The following is a 23,953-nucleotide window of genomic DNA, read 5'->3' as shown; positions in this document are numbered from 1 at the left end:
AGGGAGCACAGAAGCCCCTTAAGCGGCTATCTGTGCCTCCCACCCCCAGATTCAGCCACAAACTGTGAAGTCAGACGTGCCGCGCCCCTCCCCTCCTCCGGGCAGCCTGGAACGGAGCGGGCGGGAGGAGGCAGCCCCGGCACGTCCTCGCCGGCTGGGGCCGCGCGAGCCGCGGGCGCGCACTGTGAGGATCGGGGGTCGGGAGATCAGGGGATCGGTCCGGGACAGGCCCCTGCGGGAGGACAGCGGAGGAGAGTGCCTTCCCCCTGCGCGGCCCCGCCTGCGCGGGCGCACGCGGTGGCGGCTGCGGCGCGGGGCGGGGCGCCGCGACCCCCGTCCTTCCCGGGGCCGAGCGCTCGCGCCGCCCCCGCCCCTCGTCGCATTAGCCGCCGCCCGGCTGGCTCGGCCTCGCGGCGCGGGGATCCGGCCGCGCTGCAGTCCCGGCCGGCCCGCGAGCCATGGCCCAGCCCGGCGAGGAGACTCTGCCGGGGCCCGAGACCGCGGTGCAGATCCGCGTCGCCATCCAGGAGGCCGAGGACGTGGAGGAGCCGGAGGACGAGGAGGAGGGGGCGGAGGCGCGGGCCGCCGGGGACCCGGCTCGGTACCTCAGTCCCGGCTGGGGCAGCGCCAGCGAGGAGGAGCCGAGCCGCGGGCACAGGTAGGCGCGGCCCGGGCCCGGGTGGTAGCCACCGACCCCGAGTCCTGGCCGAACCCGAGTTGGGGGGCCACGACAAGGCGGGCACGGCGGGTCTTCGGCCCCGCCGCCCGGGTGCTGCCCGGGGCCGTCCCGCGGAGTCGGAAGCGGCTCTGGGCGGTCGTCGGTGCCCGGGTCCGCAGTCCGGCAATCCCACCAAGACTCCCGGGGCCGGCGGCGGGGATCTGAGGGGCCTGGACGTGGGGCATACTCTGGGACCCGGGGAAAGTCCTTCCTGGGCCAGCCTCGCCATCTTCTCTCCAGAGGAGACTCTGCTTGCCGCTGAGTTCAACCAAAGACCCTCCAAAAAAGCCTCCCTCAGCCCAGCCTTCACTTCCGGAGCCGCCCCACCCCCCGGGAGAGTGGTCCCACCTAGCCTTCACTGTCAACATTGCCCTGAATGCTTCTCAGTCCGAATGGGGCCGGGGAGGCGGGGAGCAGGCCAGGCAGAGTTGACACTTGCTGCTGGGAGATCCGAGGACGGTTGATTTCGTGGTGTAGAGAGCTCACGTGCCCCGATTTGGGATCAGTTCAGGGCATGCTGCTTCATCCTGCTCTGCTGGGGGATTCCCGTTTTCATTCACCTTCTCCAGATTTCTAAGCGTGCATCATCATTTTGCTGCCTTGGAGTGGGGTTCCTGGGTAATGGGTAGTCAGTCTAGCGCAAGAAACCACCTGCCTAACCTCACCCCTGGGCCCTCATCTCTATTATTAGCCAGAGACCTTAGTCTTGTGTCCACTAACACCCAGGCTTCAGGACTGTGATATTTCTAACTGCTGTTGAAAGGAGATGCGGTATGGAGCATCCCTAGAAATGAGGGTAGGGCAGTGATAGAACTTGTAAATTCTGGGAAATTCCATGAGGCACTTCTTAAGAGCCCTCTTTCTTCAGGGACTCAGTGCACACACTTTGAGCTGTCAGAGCTCTGCAGAATTATTCCCTGGCAGGCACATTTTTACTTCATTGGGAGAATACTCAAGGGTTTGAGGATACAAACCCTAGTTCTGAGGGGCCAGAACTATTCCTTTTCACTACCTGATGTTTTCATAGTGGAAGAGGTCTGGGTTTAAGGCCAGAGTTTCAGGGCCATTCAGAGATATTCTAGGAGGAAAGTCCAGCCCAGCTGTTTAGTGTAGGAAAGCTGAGCCATAGGAGATGACACAAGAGATTAGTACATAATATCAGTACTTTACTGTAAAGTCAGATTTATTCATTCACTCAGCTCTGTGCTGAGTTTTTTCTTTTTTCTTTTCCTTTTTTTTGGCTGTTCATTGCAGCATGTAGGATCTTAGTTCCCTGAGCTGGGGTTGAACCTGGGCCACCTGCAGTGAAAGTGAGGAGTCCTGACCACTGGACCACCACAGAAGTCCCCATGCTGAGTATTGAGAATATAAAAATAATGAGTCACTGACATCTCACAGTCTTGAAAAGGCAGTTAGCTAGTCAAAATAATTTCAGAGTTTGTGTCAAATAGCCCAGAGTGACGTATTCTGCTGCCTTTATTTGCCTATGACTGTGGCAAAGAGCTGTTACCTACCCTGGGGACTACACGTTGAGACTGTACCATTAGCAGGGATCAAAGCCCTCCTTATTTCCCTAGGGAGCCCTAGGAGAACACGGGCCCTTCTTTCAGGGGGTAGGGGCTTCTTATCCTCACCCCCAACACTCTCCCTCCAGAGCCATCCTCTCTCCCAGCTCCAGGGGCTGGAGTGTCGTGGAGTATTCAGCCTGACCCTCCTGCTGCCCGCTGGCATAGAGTTGACCCCAGATAATCCCAGGGGCGCTTCAGGGTGGTGGAGCTGACAGGGCCCAGCAGGCAAACCCCCAGCGCACAAGGAGAGTGCAGCCAAGAATAGGAACCACGCTGTCCCCTGTTTGGGCCAGCCTGGCACAACAGCAGCCACCGCCCTTTATGAATACTTCTGGGCTCCCAGAGCCTGCAGGAGAAAGCCCAGGTTCCTAAACCCGCTGGTTGAGGTGGGCATCCACCCACATCATCCCTCAACCCATCGCTTCATTCCCTGCCTGTTTTAACAATTCCTGCTCCCTGCCGAGCCCCTCCAGAGCCCTGAACACAGGGTGCCGTTTTGTGTCCCTGTATCTTTGCACTGCCACCTCTGATCCCTCTGATTAATTTCTAGTCACTTTAAAACTTTGCATCATCCCCACCATCCTCAGTCCCTACCCCAAAGCCAAGTTTGTGTTCTCTGTGTTGTGTAGTACTCTGTACACACCCCAGTGCTAATTTTGTCTCCCTCATAAAAATATGAGCTCCATGAATTCAGGGACCACATTGACCTTGTTATCACTGTATCCTTAGCTCCCCAGCATAGCACGTGGCACCTAGTGGGTGCTCTGTAAATACCTGTTGAATGAATGAGTGTCTCTCTCATCACAGTCACTCCAGGAAGTTGAAATAGTTGTGTGTTTCTCCTCTTCTAGACAGTGAGGTCTTTGAAGGTATCAACTTTGTCTTAATCCTCTTCATATCCCCAGTACCTAGTCCAGTACCTGACTTATCCCTGAGGAACAGAGGTAAAATGGAATTAAGGAAAAATCTTTATAACCCCCAAATGTTCACTAGTCTTACCCCTCACCTTGCTTTCTAAAAAAGTGTCTTTTCTCTTATTCTCACCTTTTTAACATAAAAAAAATCAGACATAAATGTGAAAGAGAAGTTATGTGAGCATTTGTATACCTATCATCTAAATTAAACAGTTGTTAGTATTTTGCCATATTTGTTTGATGGATATATAATGTGTGTGATTTTTCCCTAAACTATTTGGAAGTATGTTGTACACAAGATTTATCCCCAAGTACCTCATTTTTAGCTTTTAATAATGACGTTTTCCTATAAAATCATGATACTGCTATTGCAACTAAGAAAATTAACCATTTTTGTTGTTACTCAGTCCCTCAGTCGTGTCTGACTCTTTGAGACTCCATGGACTGCAGCATACTAGGCTTCCCTGTCCTTCCTGTCCTCCACTATTTCCCGGAGTTTGTTCAAACTCATGTCCATCGAGTTGGTGATGCCATCCAACCATCTCATCCTCTGTCGCCCCCTTCTCCTCCTGCCCTTAATCTTTCCCAGCACCAGGGTCTTTTCCATTGAGTTGGCTCTTTGCGTCAGGTGGCCAAAGTATTGGAACTTCAGCTTCATAACTACCTAATATAATCCCTAAAATAATCTGATAGCCAAGTTCCATATTGATGTTTTCCCTAATTGTCCCACATTACATTTTACAGCTGCTCTTTTCCTCTTCAAACCAGAACACAAGCCAGATCAAAACAGTCGCCTATTATCTCTCTTTAGAATCTTTTAATCTAGAGCATCCCCACTTTTTAAAATGGTTTCCTATTTTAGAAATAAGAGCCCAGATGTCTTGATGAATGTTTCACTGTTTGAACTGGTCTGGTTATGTTCTCATCCTCTAGCTTAACTTGCTCCTTTGTACCATGTGTTTCCCATGAGCTCAAGTTAGTGCTAAAGGATTGGTTAGATTCAGTTAAACATTTTGGCAAGAACAATTTGGGGGCACTACCATGAACTTGTCCTATGACCACAGGCAGCATCCAGCATTGGTGATGCTAAACTTGACTTCTTGATTAAGGTGATCCCTCCATTGTGATTAACAACATCTGGGCTTCTTGTGGATTTTCTTTGACTTTTCACCTAATGGTGTTAGCATCCACTGATGATCGATGCTTACTTACTTGAGTCAGTTCATTGGAAATTACACATTGATGATTTTCTCATTTTATTATTCTTGGTACATTTATTAGCTGACATTCTGATGTAAAATAGACCTCTCCCTGATCATCTGGGATTGAACAAGTGTTCCTCTTAAAGATGGGGAGGTGGGAGGGAGGTTCTAGAGGGAGGGGACATATACTTATGGCTGATTCATGTTGTTGTATGCAGAAACCAGCACAACATTTTAAAGCAATTATCCTGCAATTAAAAAAAAAAAAACAAGCAAAAAAGAGGCAAGCAGAAATGAGCACTTCCTTTCCTTTTCCCCCTCCTGTTTTATTTAAAGTTTATTTAAGTTTATTTTTATTTTCTTCCAGTTTTATTGAGATATAATTGACTACAGCATTGTATAAGTGTAAGGTGTACAAAATAATGGTTTGACTTGCTTAGATCGTGAAATGATTACCACAGTAAGTTTAGTGAATATCCATCATCTCATATAGATACAAAATAAAAGAAATAGAAAATAATTTTCTCCTTGTGATGAGAACTCTCAGGCTTTACTTTCTTAACATGTTTCATATGTAGCATACAGCTGTGTTAATTATATTTATCATGTTGTACATTAGATCTCTTGTACTTATTTATCTTATAACTGGAAGTTTGTTATCTTTTGACCACCTTCATCTAGCTCCCCCTTCTCTCACCTATCCTCTGCCCCTGGTAACCACAAGTCTAATTTCTTTTTCTGACCTTGTTAGTTTGTTTTTGAAATATAATTAACCTCCAACACTATGTTATTTCCTGTTACATTATAGTGATTATAGTGATTCAATGCTTCTGAACATTTCAAAATGATCACCACTTAAATCTAGTTATCATCTCTCACCAAAGATATTACATAATTATTGACTATATTCCCCATGCTGGACATTTCATGCCCATGACTCATTTATTTTGCAGCTGAAAGTTTGTACCTCTTCATCTCCCTCACCCATTTCTCTCCTTCTCTGCCCCCTCCCCTGCAACCACCAGTGTGTTCTCTGAATCTGTTTTGTTCTGTTCTGTTCACTTGTTTTTTAGCTTCTACATGTAAGTGAAATCATACAGTCTGTGTCATTCTGTGTCTGACTTATTTCATTTAGCATAATACCGTCTAGTTCCATTCATGTTGCAAACGAGAAGATTTTATTTTATTTTTTAACGATTGAACAATATTCCTCTGTGTGTGTGTGTGTGTGTGTGTGTGTGTGTGTATGTATTCCTCATCTTTATCCATTCATCTGTTTATGGACACTTAGGTTGCTTCCATATCTTGGCTATTTTCAATTATGCTATAGTAAACATAAGGGTGGATATATCTTTTATAATTAATATTTTAATTTTCTTCCAATAAATACTCAGGAGTAGAATTGCTAGATCATATGATAGTTCTATTTTTATTTTTTAAGGACTCTCCATCTTGTTTTCCATAGTGGCTGCACCAACTTACATCCCCACCAGTGGTGATGAGGGTTCCTTTTTCTGCATATCCTTGCCAGCACTTGTTATTTGTTGTCTTTTTGATAATAGCCGTTATGACAGCTGTTAGGTAATATCTTATTGTGGTTTTGATTTGTATGTCCCTGTAGTGATGCTAAGCATTTTTCAATGTGCCTGTTGGCCATCTGTGTGTCTTCTTTGCTTTCTGATACTAGATATTCTAGGCTTAATTTATACTTTTGTCATGATATGTATCCTTTCCACAGGAATCCCTGTTTTTTCAAATACTAGGTGGGAGGTATTTAGAAACCAAGGCCTGAAGTTAAAAGTGCTAATCTCTACTGGGGCATCATTGCTTTCAAGTCCTTTCAATAGAGTTAGGAAATATATATTTAGGAAATATATTTTTAACAAATAAGTTTATATTGATAATTCCAATTCAGATTTATATAATACTATCAGTATGAATAATAAAACCACTGAACATACCTGCCCTTCCTTTAACAAACAAAAACATCTAGGTTTCTTTATCTCTGTGATGTTTCAGGGCCATTGCACAAGGCTGTGTTTTCCCTGTTCTAGGTGATGTTAACAGACGCTTTCATTTATTAATGCCAATTGTGTGCCAAGGTTGTAACTATGTACCTTGTATACATTATCTCTGCTCCGCACCATAAACCATTATTTAGATGTGGAGAGACATTCACTTGCTATACTTTTCCTAGGTCCTAGGAAATATGCCAGAATAGCATAGTAGAAGACAGGATCAGAGAGGAAGGAAGGTCATGATCTCTGTAATAAATATGTAGGAACCCATGGACCAGCCATACATAGCATGGAGCCCTTCCATCTCCAGTGGATCTTCCCAACCGAAGAATCAAACCCTGGTCTCCCACATTGCAGGCAGATTCTTTACCATCTGAGCCCCCAAGGAAGCCCTGGAGCCTCTGCTAGTGGCATCCAAAATGTATTTATTCTCGTGATGCCTTTTCCAGAGTTAGTATGTTCCTGTATATCCTATATATGTTTTCAGTCTGTCTTCTCGAAATTCTGTCTTTTCAATCTTCCTTCATGTTTTTAAATTGAATTATCAATTTGGTTGCCTTTCTGAACCTTTTCAGATTCACTATCTTTTTCTAGAGGCAAGTCAAAAGGAACGTCACATAATGATACTGGGTCCTAGCATTTTTCATAAATGTTATTTTCTCCTCTGTGTTCCATATTGCTGTCCATTATTTTCCTGTCCTTGGTGACTAAACCGCCACATGTTAGACTCTCCACAAGGATAGACAATGAGCCCAAGAAATGTTTTCTGTATTGAAAGTCTTAGGAGGAGCTCATTGCTCCACCGTTTTAGTTTGGCTATTTTCTTTTGTAAGGTATCATTTGATTAACCACTCCATTAACATCCAGAGTAGGTTGAGATTTTTTAAGAAAAATCAGCCTTGGAGATTTTATGCTACCCTTGTTCCTCCAAATAATTTACAAATATAATAAATATTTCACCACTGGTCTGTGCAGCCCCGTTATCTGTTTAAAATGTATCCTTTATTTCTATGCTTTGTTTCCATTTCTAGCAGGTTTATAAGAATATAAGAACTCATCACCACTCCCAATTTATAATGCTTTATTTAAAGCAAAACAATAATGTAAACAGAAAACTTTTTCACAGTGAAACCCACAAACTTTATCTCTAAAAGAATCCTGATAAGTGATTTGCCCATACAAAAACAATTCATCTTACCTTGGTGATGCTTTTTAAATTTCTGCTGTGTTCAAGTTTCTGGGTAGAATGAGAAAAATCAATATGAATCCTGCCATCCCAGAATTTAGAGCTCAGGGCACTAATAAGATATGCACACAAGTAGCTCTAATACAAGTAGACACAAGTATGTGGAGAAGTTGAAATTGTTCTCTTCCTGGGAGAGTTGCATTTGAGATGGATCTTGATGTGTGGCTAGGATTCAGACCTGAGAGAGAGGGGTATTCACGGAGATGAGAGCTGAATGCACAAAGGCATAGAGTCCAGAAACCTTGTGCTACTTACAGGGAACTGTAAGTCTTTTATTTGCTTCAAAGGATCTGCATGAAAGGAGACAGAAGTAAATTTGGAAGCTGGCTACAGGCAGATTCTAAGTGAATCTGAATAAAGAGCTAAGGATTTGTGCTTTTATTTAATAAGAAATAGAAAAATTATTAGTATTAATGCAGAGCAGTTGTATTTTATAGTTGTTCTTGAAAACGTATAATAAAACACAAAATAGAAGAGACTGTAGCCCAAAATACAACAGGAAGTGGCGGGAGGTGGGGAGAACTCTAGAAAGGCTGTTGTAGGGAAGTATGCAGAGGATGCAACAGTGAAAGGGGATGCTGATGTATGAGAGGTAATTTAAATTCTTCCTTTAGAACAGTTGCCTAGTCTCTCTGCCTATCAGTGAAAGATAGCAAGCAACATGCCCTTTACTTCCCAGGGGAAAAGAAACCAGATAATTTTCTAAAGGAACCGAATGAACTACATGGTGATCTAGGGCTGCTAGGGTAGAACTGGCACCTGTTAGAAGGCTCCTACTTAATGATTCCCTTCCTGCTCACTCTGAAGCAAAGTCTGCCATTTGGCGTGCCCCGCCCACACGTGTAGAGCCACCTAAGGAAGAAAAGCAACAGGAGTATACAGCGAGAGGGGCCTGCACACCTTAGGCCTTCGTTCTTCTAAGTGAATAGCTGTGGAACCGTAGTTCCGTACTGCTTATGTATGGACTTCTTTCCAAGGTGTACAGTATGCAAGGGGAGAAAAAGGAGTCGTTTCACACTGTAGTCACCTGACGAATACTTACAGTCAGGCGATCAGGGTCACTATCCACAATAATCAGTCATGTTGATAGTTTGTACCGCATGACGTGATGAGAATGGAAATTTACATCTGTGGCCCTCTTCCCAAAAATTCATGTCCCCATCTAAGCATGAGAAAAATATCAGACAAATCTGAATTGAGGGACATTCTACAGTATACCTAACCAGTATTCCTCAACATTGTCAAGGACATCAAAAGCGAGGAAAGTCTGAGAAAGTGTCATAGCCAAGAGAAAAGAGACACAGTGATTAAATGTAACATGGGATGGAATCTTGAAACAGAAAAAGGTATCAGGTAAAAACTAAGGGAATTTGAATAAAGTATGGACTCTAATAATAATGTATCAATATGAAGTCATTGTACCATACTAATGCAAGATAATAGGAGAATTCTGGCGTTGGATATATGGGAAATCTATTTTCACAAATTTTCTGAATTCTAACCTAATACTATTATAAAACAAGTTAATTTAAAAAATTTTTTTAAAGAAAAAGACAACTTGTTTACCTGTCATGTGAAGGAAATCAATGACATGAAAATTAAATGGGAAAACTGACCCCAGAGGATATAGAGGCAACACTGTTGAAAACAAAGGAGACTGTTAAAAATTACATCAATCAGTTCAGTTCAGTCGCTCAGTCGTGTCCGACTCTTTGCGACCCTGTGAATCGCAGCACGCCAGGCCTCCCTGTCCATCACCAACTCTCGGAGTTTACTGAAACCCATGTCCATCGAGTTGGTGATGCCATCCAGCCATCTCATCCTCTGTCGTCCCCTTCTCCTCCTGCCCCCAATCCCTCTCAGCATCAGGGTCTTTTCCATGAGTCAGCTCATCGCATCAGGTGTCCAAAGTACTGGAGTTTCAGCATCAGTCCTTTCAATGAACACCCAGGACTGATCTCCTTTAGGATGGACTGGTTGGATCTCCTTGCAGTCCAAGGGACTCTCAAGAGTCTTCTCCAACACCATAGTTCAAAAGCATCAATTTTTCGGCGCTCAGCTTTCCTCACAGTCCAACTCTCACATCCATACGTGATCACTGGAAAAACCATATACTTGACCAGACGGACCTTTGTTGGCAAAGTAACGTCTCTGCTTTTTAATATGCTGTCTAGGTTGGTCATAACCTTCCTTCCAGGGAGTAAGCGTCTTTTAATTTCATGGCTGCAGTCACCATCTGCAGTGATTTTGGAGCCCAAAAAAATAAAGCCTGACACTGTTTCCACTGTCTCCCCATCTATTTCCTATGAAGTGATGGGACCAGATGCCGTGATCTTAGTTTTCTGAATGTTGAGCTTTAAGCCAGCTTTTTCCCTCTGCTGTTTCACTTTCATCAAGAGGCTTTTTAGTTCCTCTTCACTTTCTGCCATAAGGGTGGTGTCATCTGCATATCTGAGGTTATTGATATTTCTCCCGGCAATCTTGATTCCAGCATATACTCCAGTTAGTACCCTGAGAGAATTTAAGATACTGTGTCCACAAAGCAGCAACAGGACCGTGTGTAAAACAGTGAATGGGAGGCTGCTATATAGCACAGACAGTCAGCTCGGTGCTGAGACGACCTGCAGGGGTGAGTCGGGGAGAGGCTGGCAGGGAAACCCGAGAGGGAGGAGAGACACGTTTACATGCGGCTAATTCACCTCGTTGTACAGCGGAAACCAGCACGACGTTGTAAAGCAATGATACTCCAATTTAAAAAAGAGAAGTAAAATAAGACATATATGTAAAAGCAGGATGCTCTTAAAAAGGAACAGTCTGAAGAAATAAAAAAATTTTTAAAGACTAATTACTGAAATTTTAAAATTCACTGGAAAAGGTTAGAAGATAATGTCAAGGAAAGCTCTTCGCATGTCTTTGATTTACATTCAAAGACAAAATATGAGCGAAAATAATAGATGTAGAGGATCAACCCAAGTAGTCAGCCAACTAACAGTATTTTAGGAGAAGAGGTGTAATCTTAGCAAATGCCTTCTCCCTGTGGTGACTAGTGTTTATGTAGTCATAATCTTAATAATAACCTACAACTGATTGACTTTTAAGTGTTTATTAACTATAGACAAAGCATGGGATAGTAGTTCTGGAAGAGACAGTAAATATTAAGAACCATGACACTAGGAAATAAAGGCACATCTGATAAAATTTGGGAAGTTGGAAATGTAAGAAGAGATGAAGGAAAAGGAGGGATGATAATATGCACATTGTATGTTATGAGGAATTGAGAAATATTTTTTAATGTTAGTGGAATAAGAAACAGAATTTTAAGTATATTATTTAGAAACACAGGGAAGGCTAATAGAAAAAACCAAAAATAGCATAAAATTTAAAAGTTAGAAGAGGAGGCTTTGACCCCCCAAATCCTTATTTTGTATAATAGGACACGAACAGAGAATTTTGGAGATTGCTAAGTGACATGCAGAGCTGTGAACTTACAGAATTATAAGGAGCTCGTATAGAAATTCAGTGGTTGGCTCTCCGGGCAAGATGGCGGGGGGCGAGGCTGGTGTGACTTTAGGGCAGCTGCACCTTTCTCGGCAAGATCTCACTACTTTGGATGTTTCCAAGTTGACGCCACTTTCACATGAATTTATCAGCAGACAAGCCACAATTAATATAGGTACAATTGGTCACGTAGCTCATGGGAAATCTACAGTTGTAAAAGCTATTTCTGGAGTCCACACTGTCCGTTTCAAAAATGAACTGGAAAGAAATATTACAATCAAACTTGGCTCTGCCAATGCTAAGATTTATAAACTTGACGACCCCAGTTGTCCTTGGCCAGAATGTTATAGATCCTGTGGAAGTAGCACACCCGATGAGTTTCCTACAGACATTCCAGGGACCAAAGGGAACTTCAAATTAGTCAGGCATGTTTCCTTTGTTGACTGTCCTGGCCACGATATTCTGATGGCTACTATGCTGAACGGTGCCGCAGTGATGGATGCCGCTCTTCTGTTGATAGCTGGTAACGAGTCTTGTCCTCTGCCTCAGACATCTGAACACTTGGCTGCTATAGAAATCATGAAACTGAAGCATATTTTGATTCTACAAAATAAAATTGATTTGGTAAAAGAAAGCCAGGCTAAAGAACAGTATGAACAGATCCTTGCATTTGTTCAAGGTACAGTAGCAGAAGGCGCTCCTATTATCCCAATTTCTGCTCAGCTAAAATACAATATTGAAGTTGTCTATGAGTACATAGTGAAGAGAATTCCAGTACCCCCAAGAGACTTTACTTCAGAACCCAGACTTATTGTTATTAGATCCTTTGATGTCAACAAACCTGGCTGTGAAGTTGATGACCTTAAGGGGGGTGTAGCTGGTGGTAGTATTCTAAAAGGGGTGTTAAAGGTGGGCCAGGAGACAGAAGTCAGACCTGGTATTGTTTCCAAAGACAGTGAAGGAAAACTCATGTGTAAACCTATCTTTTCCAAAATTGTATCACTTTTCGCAGAGCATAATGATCTTCAGTATGCTGCCCCAGGAGGTCTTATTGGAGTTGGAACAAAAATTGACTCCACTTTGTGCCGGGCTGAGAGAATGGTGGGGCAAGTACTTGGTGCAGTTGGAGCTTTACCTGAGATCTTCACAGAATTGGAAATTTCCCATTTCCTGCTTAGATGGCTTCTAGGTGTTCTCACTGAAGGAGATAAGAAAACAGCGAAAGTACAAAAGCTGTCTAAGAATGAAGTGCTTATGGAGAATATAGGATCCCTGTCAACAGGAGGAAGAGTTAATGCAGTCAAGGCTGATTTGGGCAAAATCGTCTTGACTAATCCTGTGTGCACAGAAATAGGAGAAAAAATTGCACTTAGCCGAAGAGTTGAGAAACACTGGCGTTTAATTGGTTGGGGTCAAATAAGAAGAGGAGTGACAATCAAGCCAACAGTAGATGATGACCGAAGAATTAAATAACAGATTTGGATGAAGTTGGAATTTCTCTTAACAACCTAGGGATATATTTTCAGAACAATACTGGGAAAGTAATTTCACAGCTCATTACCTTAGTAGTAGCTGTAAGGTTATTCTCATTTTTTGGTGATGAAAATTTAACCTCTAGTACTGAAATAGAGCCTACAATAAATGTAGAAATTAGCATCATGTTGGATTGAATCTACATTTTACCAGAAATTAATCATTCCCAAATAATGTCTAATTTATACGTCAGTGCAGATTTGAAAGGAAACTGCTACAACCAGACTTTGCTGTAGTAGACATACCACTGAACCTGTTTGAAATAAAGTCTTTGTTCTTATTTTTCACGATTCATCTTTGAGTAGCTCCAGGTTTGAAGGATTGTTGTAGCAGTAAAAACTTGACAAATTCTCAAAGACCAACTTCCCTTTCCCCATATTTTATGTTGCTTTATTTTTTAAAATTTTGGGTGAAAATAGATTCAAATAAAATTATCCTTTCAGGCAAAAAAAAAAAAAGAAATTCAGTGGTTGAACAGAGGTTGCATCTAGGAAAGGGTGGAGTGGGAGATTGTTGCCTTCTCTCCAGGCTCTCTACTATTTTAACTTTTTTCTTTAATTTTAATTTACTTTATTTTACTTTAATTTTAAGAATTATTTTTTATAAGCTACTAATAGGGTCCAAGGGAAAAGTAATGAGAACAGTTGGAATGAAAAAGAGAACAGATGGGAGACACTGCAGAATAAAATCAACACTTGATAACGACTCAATTAGGGGGCAAAGGAGAAGGCTGAAAAATGCATCTTAGGTTTTGAGTCTAAGCACACAGAAGAGAATGTAGGGAAAGTGGTGGGACAATTTGGGAGGGAAGATATGTGATTATTACAGGATCATAGCACAATAGTTAAAAAGTTGCTAATGTTCATATATAAAGACTATAAACTTCTTTAATGTTTGTGAAGGATACATGGTCTTTTGTGTTCAAAGGCTGTCACAAGAACCAGGAAACGGTGCAGCAGGCTCCCGTATTTAAACTAGGCTTTCCTGCTCTTCCGTGATTCCCCTTGGGAGATGCACAATTGCTCCTGACGGCACCCATGCAGAGGGGGGTTCCTCTGAGTACAAGCAGCTCACCTCTGCTCTCATACAGGGGTGCTTCTATCGCCTCCCAGTACTGCCCACCTGCTCTGGAATTTCTAGTTACTTGCTCACCAGGTGCAAATAACCTAGGACTCACCTCCCAACACATTATGGATTATCTACTGAGAGATGGTGTGAAAATAAGATGAGCTGCCCATGTAGAATGTCTCCTGGTGAGCAGGCCTAGGCTCAGTCCTACCTGAGGCTGAGTTCTGCAGAAGGTGGCAGTTTGATTCAGGGTATATTGATATTGAAGGAATATCAGCCTATCCACATGGAAACATCCGGCTGGCAGTTGGGCATTGAGGAGTGGACTTGAGTGAGAGCAGGATGGAGGGGTGGGAGGAGAGGCAGCCTTGAATCAGATGACCCAGCCGGCAGCTGAAGTGTGAAGATTGCCAGGGGACAAAGAACCAAGGAAAGATCCTGGGGGAATCCCTGCATTTAGAGATGGGAGGGAGGAGAAAGACAAACCGGAAAGGGCAGTCAAATGGGGAGAAAAACTAGAAAAGAACAACTCATGTAAGTCCAGAGGGAGACTGACAAGAAGAAGGTGACCAGCTGTGTCCCATTGTATAGCCACAGGCAGGAGACTAAGACGGAGAAAAGGCACCCAGATAGAGCAAATGAATTTTTTGGTGGATGTCTGGACATGCAGATAAGCTTGAGGAAGGTCTGGGCAATCTGATTGGATGAATTTTATTTTCTCAATCAAGTTGGAGGTAGAATCATCTGCAGAGAATAAAGTCTTCCTGTGGGAATAATGGCCTTGGGAAGAATGGGAAGATCTGGCATAGGCACTGAAGAAATGGAGGAGTTGCATCATCTTCCTCCCATTATGTTTTATTTGCTGTGTTTTATTTCATTAGTGATAGCATCAACTGCTCTGGTTTGGGAGTAGGACTTCTTGGTCTGTGGGTCCTTTTGATGGTCTGGTCACCTCTGATATTAGCCATTTGTCATAACTTTGGTCGTTTTGCTCATACTCCTGAGTCCACCCAAAACTCTTTGCTGGTCATTATTGCACACATCACCACATTCCGTGCTATTTATTGTCACCCTTGTTAGCTGGGCCCAGAATTTCCTATGCATTTGTAGTTATTTTACCTGGTATATTCAACCTCTGTTTAACTATTGTCTAGGGCATAAACTTTCTCCAAAATCAAAATTTATCTTTCCATCTTGCATTAACCTTTTTCATTTCATTGTCCCACTGATACTTTTCCTGTGGCATGTTTTGAAGACCTCTTTTCTCAGTGTAGTTTACTATCCTAGGATTTGGCTGTAAGTAGGAGACCACTCCAGTGTTCTTGCCTAGAGAATCCCAGGGATGGCGGAGCCTGGTGGGCTGCCGTCTATGGGGTTGCACAGAGTCGGACACAACTGAAGCGACTTAGCAACAGCAGCAGCAGGAGAAAACCCAAGTAACAAGTGAATTAAACAGATAGAATTTTGTCTTCCTATTATAATAATAATTCTGCAAGTAGGTAATTATATGAGTTGGTTCAGTAACTTGGTTATGTCAGAAAACCAGTAATGAAAATAAACCAGGCCAAGCTGATTCTCTTGGCCTTTTCCTTGTGATGGTAAAATTGCTGCTATTGCTCCAACCATTACATCCACACTCAGAACAGATTAAAGGGGAAGGAACAAGGCCAAGAGATGTTCACTGGTATGTTATTGGCCATGGCGTGACAAATGGCTGCCATGTGTAAGAGAGATGGGAAAGTGAGCATTTAGTTTTTATAGCCTCCATAGTAAAGGAGGGTAAGTGAGAAAGAGTTTGCTATTAAATGTCAGGTGAGTCAGACTGGTGTCTGCCACAGGTGCCCTTCAGGACTTCTAAAATATTCAGCTTATCTGTTTAAGTTGCACTTGGCCTGTTATCTCTAATGGGCTGCCTTAATGTATGCTCCTAGTTTATCATCACATTGTTAAAAAGCCTTTCTAGAAAACATACTCTTAAAGTTAATCTCTGTTTTTTTTTCTTTTACAAATGTACACATTTGTCTTGTGACATCAGTAAGGTGTTTAAAAAAACCACTTCCAAACTATCTACAGGCAAATAAATAAAACACTTCATTTTTAAAATCAACCAATGTCTGTATTTTATGCTAAATATAATTTCTGAATTTGAAAAATTAAGATAGATTTGTTTAGTTTTTTCCTTTCCTGCCAGAATATTTGATTTTTGTTCTCATTTTGACTCTTACACAGTTGCTTTTTTTTCTAAGGTTCTGAGCCAGTGAAAATTTTACTGAAGTTGAAGGACTTATGTGTATGAGTCTTTTGACTATCAACTGTCGCATTCATAGATTCTTTTACTTTATGAGCCCCATTTTTAATTGGTTGATTATTTATTTGAACTCTCTAAGCCCTTTTGGAGAAGGAAATGGCAACTCCAGTATTGTTGCCTGGAAAATCCCATGGAGAGAGGAACCTTGCAGGCTACAGTCCACGGGGTCACAAAGAGTTGGACACAACTGAGCGACTGAGCACACATCACCCACCAAGCCCTTTGGGGAGCCTGGCCTGTTCTCCCAACACATTGGAAGTGCCTCGAGTGCTTTAGAAAGACTATGAATTTAGAAATTCATAGATATTTCCACAAATTAATCAATCTTCATCCAAGCCTATGAAGAAGGTGATCATTGTGAATCCCGATTTACAGATAAGTGCTGAGGTGTGCCAGTGGAGTCCCTTGCCCGAGTTGACTCAGCTAGTGAACACTGGTGTCAGGATTCAGACTCAGGCAGCCTAACTCTAGAACCCCAGGACTCTTAGTCACTCTGCTAAACCATCTTGTAGAAATAGGGATTTGTGGAGTGGAGCGGGGAGGGAAGAATGAGCAGTGTGTATGAAAGGCATGCTGTCAACGGCAGAACAACATACATGTTAATAGATGGTTAAACAAAAACTTGATTTCTTAGCTAGTTGGGGGCAAACTCTCCCCTTGTGACCGCGTGATTCTCACCTCTGAGGAGTCCAGTTCAGGTATGAGCCATTACAATTTCCTGCAGCCGCTCTAACAAAGAGCCACAAACTTCATGGCTTAGAACAGCGGAGGTGTATTGCTTCAGAGTTCTGGAGGCTGGCAGTCCAAGATCAAGATGTCAGCAGGGGCTCGCTACCTCTTGAGGTGCTGGGAAGGGTCTGTGCAGGCCTGTCCCCTAATTTCTGGTGGTTTGCTGGCAATCTTAGACACTCCTCGACTTCTGCCACATCCCCCCAACCTCTGCCTTCATTCATCCTCACACGGTATTCTCCCTACTCTGTGAGTAGAATAGGGCCCACCCCCCAACTCTAGTATGATCTCATCCTTTAATTACATTTGCAAGACGTTTTTCCCAAGTGTCATCACATTCTGACATATCGGGGGTTAAGACTTCAACATATGAAACTTGGGGAGACAGAGTTTAACCCCTTACGCTTCACGTCCCCTTCTGGTCTCAGTGGCGCCACGGCAAGTGGGGGCGAGAACGAGCGTGATGACCTGGAGCAGGAGTGGCAGCCCCCGGACGAGGAGTTAATCAAGAAGCTGGTGGATCAGATCGAGTTCTACTTTTCTGATGAGAACCTGGAGAAGGACGCCTTCCTGCTAAAGCACGTGAGGAGGAACAAGCTGGGATATGTGAGTGTCAAGCTACTCACCTCCTTCAAAAAGGTGAGGCTTCATTCTCAGAAGCTGCTCTGAGGGTTTCAGGGGTGCTGTGGGTTGTGGTTCTAAATATTCTTTACCTCCTTGAAACTGATAACTAACAACTTTTTATTTCCTCTGAGCCCTGAAAAAGAGGGAAAAAATTATCAAGAGGAGGGAATTAGGATCATTATTAAGAATGTCCTCCCAGAAACTACCCTGATGGTCCAGTGGTTAAGAATCTGCCTTCCATTACAGGGGACACAGGTTCAATTCCTGGTTGGGGAACTAAGATTCCACATGCCACTGGGCAACTAAGCCTGTGCTCTGCAACTAAGATCCTTCACAACCAAATAAATAAATAAAAAGAAAAGAATGTCCTCCTACACTATTGAAAGGGTCCTGGGTATTGAGATAAATCTCAGCTGGTATCAGTTATGACATGACAGTACTTGTTCTTAGCAAAGTTCAAGGACTCTTGCTGGGCAAGTGGGTGGCCCGGAGGGTGCTTTGCCAGGGCAGGGGGACTCAGAGGCCTTGAGAGACACCGACCAGGTCTTGTTGTTGTTCACTCGCTAAGTTTTGTCCGACTCTTTGCAGCCCCATGAACTGTAGCATGCCAGGCTTCCTTGTCCTTCACTGTCTCCTGGAGTTTGCACAAGTCCATATCCATTGAGTCGGTGATGCTATCTAACCATCTCATCCTCTGTCTCCCCCTTCTTCTTTTGCCTTCAGTCTTTCCCAGCATCAGGGTCTTTTCCAATGAGTTGCCTCTTTGCATCAGATGGCCACAGTATTGGAGCTTCAGCTACCAGGCCTAGAAAGATGAAATCTAAGCTTTTCATTTGTGGAATTGAGTAAATAAGAGGTTCAGGGAGCTCTGGGAGATGGGCCTTCTCCAAGACTCCAGCCAGCTTTGCTGTGTAGTGCCAACATCCTCGTCTATTTCTCTGCTGTATAGATCCAGCAGCTGGGTTGTGCCTTTCCTACTTGTTGATGAGTTGACAGGCCAGTTGGAGTAAGAACTCGGTGTCTCCCTTGGGGGAAGTGTATTTACTCGAATGGAAAAACCCATGTGGCCTGTTGCATAACGGGATGTGTAACGAGTGGGTCCCAGCCCATTTGCCAGTGTACTTGATTAGAGAGCCTGGAGGAGGGCTTTCCTCCCAGAGTTCTTCTCTGCCTTGCCTGTTAGAATTCTCTGCCCTCTTCTCTTGATCTCTTTCCTTTATTCATTCACCAAACATATTTATTCTATATGCTGAGTGCAATGTTAGGCATAGGATATACAGAATGAATATGGCATTCTCCGTGCCCTGGCAAAGTCCAGTCAGAGAGAGAGACCAGTGAAGGATCACAATATGACCATCAATAGATCACATCAAGAGATCACCATCAATGTAATCACAGTAGACCATCAACCTGCAACAGAAGGAACAAAGTACTGCTTGGAGCTAATTGATCTGAACAGCTAACCCTGCTTGGAAGATTGAGAAGCATTCCCAGAACTGGTGACGTTGAAATAGGATCTTGGAGGATGAGTAGGCGTTTTCAAGGTATAGGAGAAGGGAAGGAGCATTTCAGGCTATGAAGGAAAGCCTACCCTGCCTCCTCACAGTACTTCTGCCACCAGATATGAAGGAGGTTTCCCCACGCCAAGCAATTCTGCTACATCAGCTGGACCTCCTGTGGTCTGACTCAGTTCTGGCACCATCTGCTTGGAGATAGCATCAGGTCCCACAGGTTCAGGATTCTGCACCCCTCTTCAGGTGCCAGTCACAAGTAGTACATCCCCAGAATCCACATCTTCTGTGCAACCCAGCTACAAATCAGAGGTTCTGATGACCCTTTGGCTTGGATTATTTGCTACAACAGCGCACAGAACTTAGGAAAAAGCTTAATTATATTTACCAGTTTATTAAAGAATACGGTAAAGGATACAGATGAACCTCCAGATGCAGAGACACATAGGGCAGGGTCTGGGAGGGTCCTGAGGGTAGGAGTTTCTGTCCCCATGGAACTGGGCTATTACACCCTCCTGTAGGTTGGATGTGTTCCCCAGCCTAGAATCTCTCCAAACCCTGCACTTTTGGAATTTTTATTGGCCCTTCATCAAATAGTCACAATCAATTATAACTGCAGTTCCTGCCCCTCTCCCCTCTCTGGAGAATGGCAGGCAGGGCTAAAAGTTCCAAGCTTCAAATCACGACTGGTCTTTCTGGTGACCAGCCCCACCCCATCCAAGAGCCCACCCAGAGTCACCTTATTAGAACAAAAGATGCTCCTGTGCCCTTGTTGTTTAGTCAGTGAGTCACTTCTGACCGTTTTGGGACCCAATGGACTGTAGCCAGGTTCCTCTGTCCATGGGATTGCCCAGGCAAGAACACTGGAGTGGGTTGCCGTTTCCTTCTCCAGGGGATCTTCCTGACCCAAGGATCGAGCCCAGGTCTTCTGCGTTGCAGGTGGATTCTTTACCACTGCACCCTCTGGGAAGCTCCTTCTTGTGCTCTTATCACTCAGAAATTTACAAAGGTCTTAGGAGCTAGTACCAGGGATGAAGACCAAATAAATATATTTCTTAGTATAAATCACAGTATCACACATATCCAGAGAACAGTGAGCAAGCCCTCACATCAAAAGTGTTTGTGGGGGACCCCAAAATGGAGCAATCAGTGGAATCATCCTGTACCTTCCTTTTTTCCCCCACAGGGACTCTTAAAGTGAGCCTAATTTTGTTTTATGCTTCCCACATAGCTCAGTCAGTAAAGAATCTGCCTGCAATGCAGAAGACCTGCATTCAATTCCTGGGTTGGGTAGATACCCCGGAGAAGGACTTGGCTACCCACCCCAGTATCCTTGCCAGGAGAATCCCAAAGACAGAAACTACAGTCCGTGGGGTCGCAAGAGTTGGACACAACTTATCGACATACTTGACTTGTATTTTGTTTCACTTTTAAGCTGCCACTTAACTGGATCTGTTTAGGAGAGTTCTCCTCTGTTGAAAACTGGCTGCAGAATAGACACAGACTCCCTGACACCTCCAAAATGACAGCAAAGAACGTTTTCATTCTCAAAGGTTTCCTGCTGATCATAATAGGAAGCATATATGACAAAGGTAGGGGCTTCCCAGGTGGCACTAGTGGTAAAGAACCCACCTGACAATGCAGGAGACGTGAGAAATGCAGATTTGATCCCTGGGTTGGAAAGATCCCCTGGAGGAGGGCATGGCAACCCACTCCAGTGTTCTTGCCTGGAGAATTGCATGGACAGAGGAGCCTGGTAGGCTGTGGTCCATAGGGTCGCAAAGAGTCAGACATGACTGGAGCAATTTAGCTTGCACATGCATTACAAAGATACTAACAGGGCAGTCACAGAGTTTCAAAAAGTCTTACCAAGCTCTAGTAATTGCACAAAGATGGCAGCTGCCTCGTTCCTCTTCCTAGCTTGTACCCGGACACTCCTCCAGGCTCACAGACCCAGGCCTGGGATGCTCAGTCCTAACTGAGGTTTTCCAGTGGCCCTGACTCCTGGCTTTGAGCAGCAGGTGCTGGGTCCTGCTTCTCTCTGGATTGGCCATGGTCTTCCAGCAGCTCCTCCAGCCCTCTAAGGCCAGGTTGCGTGGCCTCCCCCAACACTCCTTGCCCAATCTTCCCCTCCTCTCCTGAGTGCTTCCTCCCTGACCAGCAATGGAAAAGGCTCCCCTGTGTTTGACCCCCACAGAGCCACTGTGTGGGTGTCCCATGACCCAGAACTGTCCCTTGGTCATCTTCTTCATGTTCTCTGGGTCCCTCATTGACTGTCCACCTGAAGTCCAGCCCTTTGCCTGGATCTGCTTCTCTCTGCCCTTGGCTCATGCCACAGTGATCAGCCCTGTAGGTCTGTGTGTAGGTGACTTGTGATTCTAGAACCCCAAGCCCCAGTCCGGGCCGTTTCACCCAGAGGCCACAGGACAGTGGACAGTGCTCTCTCCACAGGAGCTTGGCAGTACCAGTTCCCACACCTGCCCTGTTTGGGAGCCCTCCCTTCTTCATTCCGGGAAGTTTCTGTTTGAGTCAGGGTGCCTCTGCCCACTGTCTGTACTGGCTCAGGTTACCCACCCCACCCATCTCCACTGGCTCTTTGGGATGACTCATTCTCCATGGCATTCCCTTTCCGGGAAGTGGGCCTCTTGAAAATGACTATTTTACAGTATAAATATAGCTTCCCTGGGCTGTAGCACTGATACACACAATTTCCACTAAAAGAACAGGAGTGAGGGACTGTTTCATCATTCTCCTTGACACCCAAGTAGGATTTAATTCCTAGTTGAAACAGCCCACATCATTTTTAGGAGATATTGAAAGATCTTTTGGCACCTTCTGTGTATTAAATGCAGAAATATCACTTCAGAGAAGGATTCGAATGTTAAAATCTCCAGATCCTGTCAAAATGGTAGCATGTAATATTTGAAATATGGATACCACATAATATTTATTGACTACTCTGTGAGCTGGACACTACCCTAAGTTTTATATAAATGTGTATCTGGGTGTAGATATGTATATATTTCTCTATTTATTTAATTCTTACGACAGTTCTATGAGGTAGGCAATATTAATATCTCCATTTTACAAATGAGAAAGTTGAGGTACTGAGAGATTGAATAAGTCTTTAGGTCTTACTGCCAGTCAGAGGTGGACCTTGGAATTTTGTATCCAATAGACTTGTTTTAGATTTAACCGCTCAACTTGCACAGAATAGACTATTTCCATCACCTCAGAAAGATCTGTTGGACATCACTGCTCTAAACCATACTGCCTTGTTCATAGTTATAGAAAGTGTATTTGTTCACTCACTAGGTTTTTGAGTGCCTGCACACACCAGGTATGATCCCAGATACTGGTGTTACCGGGGTAAGGAAAGGAGGGAGGGAGATTAGAGAGGACGCCAGGAGGACAAGGACAATAGGTACCATTTCCGATTTGCTCTGTGTTCTTCAGGTGAAGCACCTTACCCGGGACTGGAGAACCACAGCTCACGCCTTAAAGTACTCAGTGACCCTGGAGTTGAACGAGGACCACCGGAAGGTGAGGAGGACCACCCCTGTCCCACTCTTCCCCAATGAGAACCTCCCCAGCAAGATGCTCCTGGTCTATGACCTCTACCTGTCCCCCAAGCTGTGGGCCCTGGCCAGCCCCCAGAAGAACGGAAGGGTTCAGGAGAAGGTGATGGAACACCTGCTCAAGCTCTTTGGGACCTTTGGAGTCATCTCGTCAGTGCGAATCCTCAAACCCGGGAGAGAGCTGCCCCCTGATATCCGCAGGATCAGCAACCGGTACAGCCAGGTGGGGACCCAAGAGTGTGCCATTGTGGAGTTCGAGGAGGTGGAAGCAGCCATCAAAGCCCACGAGTTCATGATCACAGAGTCTCAGGGCAGGGAAAGCATGAAAGCTATCCTGATTGGCATGAAGCCACCCAAAAAGAAACCATCCAAAGAGAAGAACCAGGACGAAGAACCCACCTCGAGCATCCACCTGAACAAGTCCCTCAACAGGAGAGTCGAAGAGTTGCAGTACATGGGGGACGAGTCTTCCGCCAACAGCTCCTCTGACCCTGAGAGCAATCCTACATCCCCTATGGCTGGCCGGCGACATGCAGTTGCCAACAAGCTCAGCCCTTCCAGCCACCAGAATCTCTTTCTGAGCCCCAATGCCTCCCCGTGCTCAAGTCCTTGGAGCAGCCCCTTGGCTCAGCGCAAAGGGGTCTCCAGGAAATCCCCCCTGGCTGAAGAAGGGAGGCCGAACACAAGCGCCAGTCCTGAGATCGTTCGCAAGTGCACGGACTATTCCTCGGACAGCAGCGTCACTCCCTCTGGCAGCCCCTGGGTTCGGAGACGCCGTCAAGCTGAGATGGGGCCGCAGGAGAAGAGCCCCCGAGCGAGTCCCCTGCTCTCTCGGAAGATGCAGACTGCAGATGGGCTACCGGTGGGCGTACTGAGGTTGCCCAGAGGCCCTGACAACACCAGAGGGTTCCATGGTGGACACGAGAGGAGCAGGGCCTGTGTATAAATACCTTCTAATTTTAATACCAGCTCCACTGAACATCGCCTTTGTTTTCAAGGTCCTGACAAATACCTGGCATGACATTGAATGAAATTCACGTCCCTTTGGAAAGATTTTGTATACCTGTAGACCTCTTAATTTATATATTTGTAATATATATGAATTGCCTGGTATGCTCTGGTTTTAAGACCATCTTCTAGTTCAGAACACCCATTCCTCCCAGCATGACCATTATTTTGATAATGCCCAGCTTGTGTGAATGGCTCTTGCAGGGCTCTGGGACAGAGGCTGCCCAGAGAGAGCCTAGCAGTGGGTCTTTTCTTTGGGGCAGGATTCTTCTCTTCAGTGACTGAGCTGTCCTCAGTTGGCTGTGCAAGGGATTCCTGAATGCCCAAAGGAGTTCTGTTGTACAACAGCAACTAATTAAGCCAGTAGCATGGTGTTTTATATGACCAAATGTATGTTTCCTGTCAAGTGAATAAATAATAAAACACCTAA

At 44.6% G+C, this 23,953-nt stretch overlaps 2 protein-coding genes across 2 annotated transcripts; both read left to right on the top strand.

The window, feature by feature from the left end:
* LARP6 (La ribonucleoprotein 6, translational regulator) lies at positions 1-23,953 on the top strand. The gene is made up of 3 exons (XM_043470940.1): positions 1-658; positions 17,231-17,441; positions 22,394-23,953. Exons 1-3 carry the CDS (start codon positions 459-461, stop codon positions 23,459-23,461), a joined length of 1,479 nt encoding a protein of 492 aa, XP_043326875.1. The 5' UTR covers positions 1-458; the 3' UTR covers positions 23,462-23,953.
* Positions 11,188-12,977, top strand: LOC122443108 (eukaryotic translation initiation factor 2 subunit 3-like). The gene has a single exon (XM_043470941.1). It carries the CDS (start codon positions 11,207-11,209, stop codon positions 12,635-12,637), a length of 1,431 nt encoding a protein of 476 aa, XP_043326876.1. The 5' UTR covers positions 11,188-11,206; the 3' UTR covers positions 12,638-12,977.

This window comes from Cervus canadensis, chromosome 6 (genome assembly GCF_019320065.1).
Source record: "Cervus canadensis isolate Bull #8, Minnesota chromosome 6, ASM1932006v1, whole genome shotgun sequence".
NCBI classification, from domain to species: Eukaryota; Metazoa; Chordata; class Mammalia; order Artiodactyla; family Cervidae; genus Cervus; species Cervus canadensis.
Note: the sequence above shows the minus strand (reverse complement) of the source record. Positions and strands in the feature narration are given on the sequence as shown.